Source organism: Nomascus leucogenys, chromosome 19 (assembly GCF_006542625.1).
Source record: "Nomascus leucogenys isolate Asia chromosome 19, Asia_NLE_v1, whole genome shotgun sequence".
Classification (NCBI taxonomy): Eukaryota; Metazoa; Chordata; class Mammalia; order Primates; family Hylobatidae; genus Nomascus; species Nomascus leucogenys.
The window spans coordinates 34,856,411-34,862,410 of NC_044399.1; the positions used below are offsets into that span (position 1 = coordinate 34,856,411).

The following is a 6,000-nucleotide window of genomic DNA, read 5'->3' on the forward strand; positions in this document are numbered from 1 at the left end:
AGTCTCGGGATGTGACTGCGGCTCAGTTCAACTGCTACCTCCTCATCTAAAAGCCGCCTGCTCTGAACGTGGGGCCCCAGTCCCGAGCCTCCTGCGTCAATCTTGGGGGAGTCAAGAACCTACCCAGACCCTCTTTTCCAGCTCTCCCATGGCCCTAGACTCCGGATCCCCTGGAGACGTAATCTCCGAAAGGGGGACAGCCCCTCAATTCCTCCCTCCACTACCACACAAGTGGACTCCCAAGGGGGAAGGGGGCCCAGCAGAGTGTCCCATCCCCGGTGTTGGCAGAGTGGGTCTTCCTGCCCTCAAAGCCTCGCACACACTCACTCTCAAAGGCCTGGAGGAAAAGCTCGTGGTCAGCCTGGACGTGCTCCATTTTCGGCTTCTTCACCGGTAACACCGCGGCCCCCGCCGCTGCCGCCGCGGAGGAGGAGGAGGAGGCCGAGTAACTGCCGCCGCCTCCACAGCCCCCGCCGCCGGATTTGCCGCCCGAAGCCGTCGCCGCCGCCACCGCCGCCGAACCCCCGAAGCCGCCTCCCCCGGACCCCGCGCTGGGCCCCGAGCCACCCCCTCCCCCACCGCCGTGCTTCTGAGGCGCCATCGCGGTTCCTGCCTCCTCCCCCGGCCAGCTACCCGCCGGGCGGCCCCGGAGAGTAAGCGCCTGCAATACCAACCGCTTGCCCCAGCAGGCTCCGGCGGACCGAGGGGGGAAGGAGGAGAGAGGGGAGGAGAGGGGAAGGGAAGGGAGGAGGAGAGGAGGGAAGGAGGGAGGAAAAAAAAAGTGTCTCCTCAGCCCCGCTCCGCTTCGGAGGCCGCTCACCCTAACCTGGCCTCGCTCCGCCCACTTCCCCCGCCCGGCGCTCTGATTGGCCGGCGGGAGCGCGCGCCGCCGGGCCGCCCAGCCCGTTGGCCCGCGGATTCCCCCGTCAGTCACGCGTAGGCGCTTCTCTCGGAGGCGCGGCTTGGTTGGCCCGTGCGCGCTGCCGATCGCGGGCCCGGCCGCCTCTTTGAACTGAATTCGCGGGAAAATTAGGGGTCGGAGCGGCCTTCCTGCTGGCCCCGGTGCATTGTGGGGAGAGAAGGACCCAGCGAGCGGTTTAGGGAGCCGTTTCTCGCCTTCTGAGCGTCGTCAGTCACCGCCCCCAGGGGGTTAGAGGACCCCCCCCCCCGCGAAGAGAAGCAGGCCTCGTAGGAACTGGTAGCGAGGGGCCTGTTAAATGAACTGAGATCTTTTACAGATCAGCGAGTCTCTAACTTCCCAAGAAGGGACCTGCCTGGGGGGTTGGTGTGACCCTGGTCGGGGTCGCTTCTCAGTTGAGGAGCTCCCGGCGCGGGGATCGCATCCCCTGTCCCCTCGACACCACGTGCCCCAAGCCATCCATGGCCTATTCCCACCCTGCACAGCCTGGGGTTGCGGCTGCTGCTGTCGGAGGCGACTGAGCTCCACCAAAGGGAGCGACTTACATCGTTGTAGGGATGCCCTACAGAAACAAGGAAAACTATTTTCTATAGATGCCATGAGGCTTCAGGGTCGCTACCGAGATAATGAGGGGAAGATCTCATGATGGGAGCAAAGTCTAGATCCTTAGTTTTTTGCCCCCAAACACCGTAAGAGTGGTCAGAGAGGTAAACTGGTTGAGAACTACTTACATACACTCTTCTCTTCTTGAGGATCTATACCTTTTCGGCTCAGAAAGCTGAGAAGAAATCCGGCGTTTTGCGAGTTTTGCTTTTTTTTTTTTTTTTTTTTTTGAGACGGAGCCTCCCTCTGTCGCCCAGGCTGGAGTGCAGTGGCGCAATTTCGTCTCCCTACAACTTGCGCCTCCCGGGTTCAAGCGATTCTCCTGCCTCAGCCTTCAGAGTAGCTGGGATTACAGGCGTTCGCCATCACGCCTGGCTAATTTTTTGTGTTTTTAGTAGAGACAGGGTTTCACCATGTTGGCCAGGCTGGTCTCAATCTCCTGACCTCGTGATCCGCCTGCCTCGGCCTCCCAAAGTGCTGGGATTACAGGCGTGAGCCATCGCGCCCGGCCAGGTCTTGCTTTGAACGATAGACGCATGGGCCCATTTCAGTCTTCTGGCACAGATTGGTTTGGAGTTGAGCTAATATTCTTAAAGATTTGAATTTTAGGTTGGACAAGATGATCTCTAAGGATGTTCTTCCAGTTTACATCCTATTATTTTGTATTACATTAAAATTTCAAAAATCCCAACCTATAAACATAGAACCATTTCATACTCTAAACAGCATTTTTTAAATGTCTACTTGGGTTCTCTATAGTTAACTGCAAAACGCTGTTTACAAAACAAGTGTCTTTGGAATGGTTATTCAAGTTGTTTACAAAGCTAGTTATCTTTGTAATGATTAAATACCTGAAGTACAGGTTTTATCAAAGCCTTTGCTACTTAAGAAAGTGACCTCTACAAATGACGTATATAGTATTTGGCATTTCAGGAACACATCTGAAATTAGGTATACCTTCTTACCTGAAATAAGGAATGCCTGTTGGTAAGGACAAGCTATATTTTATATTCAGACAAAAAGTTCAGAATCCCCTCTTATTTATTACACTATCCTCTGTACTCTTTTTTTTTTTTGAGACGGATTCTCGCTCTGTCACCCAGGCTGGAGTGCAAGGGCGCGATCTCGGCTCACTGCAACCTTGGCCTCCTGAGAGAAATATCAGTAATTTATCTTGGTAACAAAGCCACAGGCACTGCTAACGCTACTATGATTTGTCGCGTCTTAGCAGTTGAAGGAGATGCTAAATTCTAGCTAGAGGTTAGTGTAAATAAATATATATATTTTTTCTCATTCAAGTTCTCAGGCTTCCTGAAGCCTGTTCAAGTTAAGAACCTTTGTGTTATAGCAGCAAGTCTTTTTCTTTCTACTTTACTGTTAAGCTCTTGGGGCACGGATGATGGATGCTTTGGTAGCTGAGGTGTCTATCACTGTGCCTGGTATAGAATCAGGATTCATCCAATGAGTCTTGATGAATAAGGTTAGACACCAGTGCACAAATATAAATTAGGATAATAATGACTGACTGCTTACTATGTGCCAGGCAATATTTTAAGTTTTTACAAGCTTAACTCATTCAATTCTCACACCAATCCTCTGAGGTAGACACTTATTAGTATCTCCATTTCATAGATGACGAAATAACAGCAAGACTCATTAAGAAGCTTGCACAAATTGGGATTTTAACCCAGGCAGTGTCTCTGGAGCCCTCATGCTTCACTATCATGCCAGAAAAATAAAGTTTTGTTTTTTGTTGTTGTTGTTGTTTTGAGACAGAGTCTCACTCTGTGGCTCAGGCTAGAGTGCAATGGCACAATTTCGGCTCACTGCAACCTCAGCCTCCCGGGTTCAAGTGATTCTCCTGCCTTAGCCTCCCGAGTAGCTGGGATTACAGGCCCATGCCACCATGCCCAGCTAATTTTTTTGTATTTTTAGTAGAGATGGGGTTTCACCTTGTTAGCCTGGATGGTCAGGATCTCCAGACCTTGTGGTCGACCAGCCTTGGCCTCTGAAAGTGTGGGGATTACAGAAGTGAGCCCTGCACCTGGCCAAGAGTTTTAAAGATAAAAGATGTAGCATATGTCAGGCCGGGCACGGTGGCTCACGCCTGTAATCCCAGAACTTTGGGAGGCTAAAGCGGATCACGAGGTAAGGAGATCAAGACCATCCTGGCCAACACAGTGAAACCCTGTCTCTACTAAAATACAAAAAATTAGCCAGGCATGGTGGCATGTGCCTGTAGTCCCAGCTACCAGGGAGGCTGAGGCAGGGAAATCACTTGAACCTGGAAGGCAGAGGTCACAGTGAGCCGAGATCATGCCACTGCACTCCAGCCTGGTGACAGAGAAAGACTCCATCTCCAAAAAAAAAAAAAAAAAAAAAAATCAGTAAATATTGCCTCTGATGTGCTGAAATGAATAATCATCAGTACGAATGCACTTGACTTAAAACAACCAAGGTATCAAGCCTCCCTTTTACTTGTACAGTGTCTATCCTCCATTCATCCTCATTTCCTTAAAATTTAGGGCTGAGACTATGAAAATAAGCCGGCCGGGCGCGGTGGCTCACGCTTGTAATCCCAGCACTTTGGGAGGCCGAGGCGGGCGGATCATGAGGTCAGGAGATCGAGACCACGGTGAAACCCCGTCTCTACTAAAAATACAAAAAAATTAGCCGGGCTTGGTGGCGGGTGCCTGTAGTCCCAGCTACTTGGGAGGCTGAGACAGGAGAATGGCGTGAACCCGGGAGGCGGAGCTTGCAGTGAGCCGAGATTGAGCCACTGCACTCCAGCCTGGGCGACAGAGCGAGACTCTGTTCCAAAAAAAAAAAAAAAAAGAAATAGAATCAAATTTGATTTTTTAAAAAAAGAATGTCAACTGGTGATTGATTATCTGAATAGGAAAAACAGAAAAAGAAAAAGAAATAAAAATAAGTAAAAGGCCGGGTGTGTTGGCTCAGGCCTGGAATCCCAGCACTTTGGGAGGCCAAGTCGGGTGGATCATCTGAGGTCCTGAGTTCAAGACCAGCCTGGCCAACATGGTGAAACCCCATCTCTAGTAAAAATACAAAAATTAGCTGGACATGGTGGTGCATGCCTGTAATCTCAGCTACTTAGGAGGCTGAGGCAGGAGAATCTGTTTAACCCAGGAGGCAGAGGTTGCAGTGAGCCGAGGTCGTGCCACTGCACTCCAGCCTGGGCAATGCAGCAAGACTCCATCTCAAAAATAATAATAATAATAATAAGTAAAAAAAGGCCTTCAAGATAAAAATAGTAATGACCTGCCTAATAAAAGGTAGTTTGAAGGAACAGTTTTAACAGTCCTGTTCAACTCTTAAAACCAAAGTTTACTCATTTTTGTTTTCTTTGTGTAGGAAAGAAAAGCATGAGAGCCATGGAACATTCACTGTATATTATAGGGTCTTCATAATAAACCACTGATTTGTGTATGTGTGTTTATCTAGAGTTAACGAGATATAATAAGGATGTTAGCCATAGTTAGAACTCCTGGGACAAGAACAAACTTGACACTAATAACCTGGGGAGAAAAAAACCACCTGAGCCAAAGTGGAAATATCTAAACCTGAATTTTGGGAGGCCTATGTCTGGAAAAAAAACTATTATGGTTGTTTTTCAGACTGTGGGACAAGTTGTTTTACATGTAACTTTAAATAAATGTGAAGTAAGTTGCCATTTATTGAGCAACCTGTCCACACAACAGTCATAAACAGTAATGTTAGTTACTATTAGTATTAGTCAACTCCCTCAGATACTTCTCACTGAATCTCAAAGAGATTAACTAACTCCCCCACCATTACACCATCCCACATAGGAGAGAGCTGAAGTTTAAACCCAGCTATAGGGGACTCAAAACCCCATGTTTTCCAGTATGACTAAAGTATCCAAGCTGTCTTTCTGGAACCCCAGAGTTTCAGGAAGCTACCCTCAGGGAGAAGAGGAAGCTGCAATATGGTGGGCTCTACATTCCCATTTGTCTTTCATCAGAGATGTTCTACTTCTGACTGTTTTATAATTTGTTTGAAGATAATGGTTCTACTTGCTAAGAAGAATTTTTTTTGAAAACCACCACTGTATATTATGCTGTCTTCCCAAGTCTGATAATGAGAAATAACCAGCTAAAATAGCACCAATAGTGTATTCTGGGATATACTCATCTCAAAATTTGACAGCATTAAAAACAAACCTGGCCGGGCATGGCGGCTCATGCCTGTAATCCCAGCATTTTGGGAGGCTGAGGCCGAGGCAGGCAGATCACGAGGTCAGGAGATCAAGACCATCCTGGCTAATACGGTGAAATCCCGTCTCTATTAAACATACAAAAAATTAGGCCAGGCGTGGTGGCTCACGCCTGTAATCCCAGCACTTTGGGAGGCCGAGGTGGATGGATCACAATGTCAGGAGATCGAGATCATCCTGGCTAACAAGGTGAAACCCTGTCTCTATTAAAAAATGCAAAAAC

General features: G+C 48.7%; 1 protein-coding gene across 1 annotated transcript in view; it reads right to left on the reverse strand.

The window, feature by feature from the left end:
• SUZ12 (SUZ12 polycomb repressive complex 2 subunit) overlaps window positions 1-1,378 on the reverse strand; it is a 36,605-nt gene extending 35,227 nt beyond the window's left edge. Inside the window, exons 1-3 of the mRNA XM_030799777.1 lie at window positions 1,293-1,378; window positions 1,117-1,195; window positions 328-1,012 (exon numbers count right to left, since the gene is read on the reverse strand). Coding sequence (XP_030655637.1) covers window positions 328-1,012; window positions 1,117-1,195; window positions 1,293-1,378 — 850 coding nt within the window. The remainder of the gene's footprint in view (window positions 1-327; window positions 1,013-1,116; window positions 1,196-1,292) is intronic.
• Window positions 1,379-6,000: the final 4,622 nt, after the last annotated feature.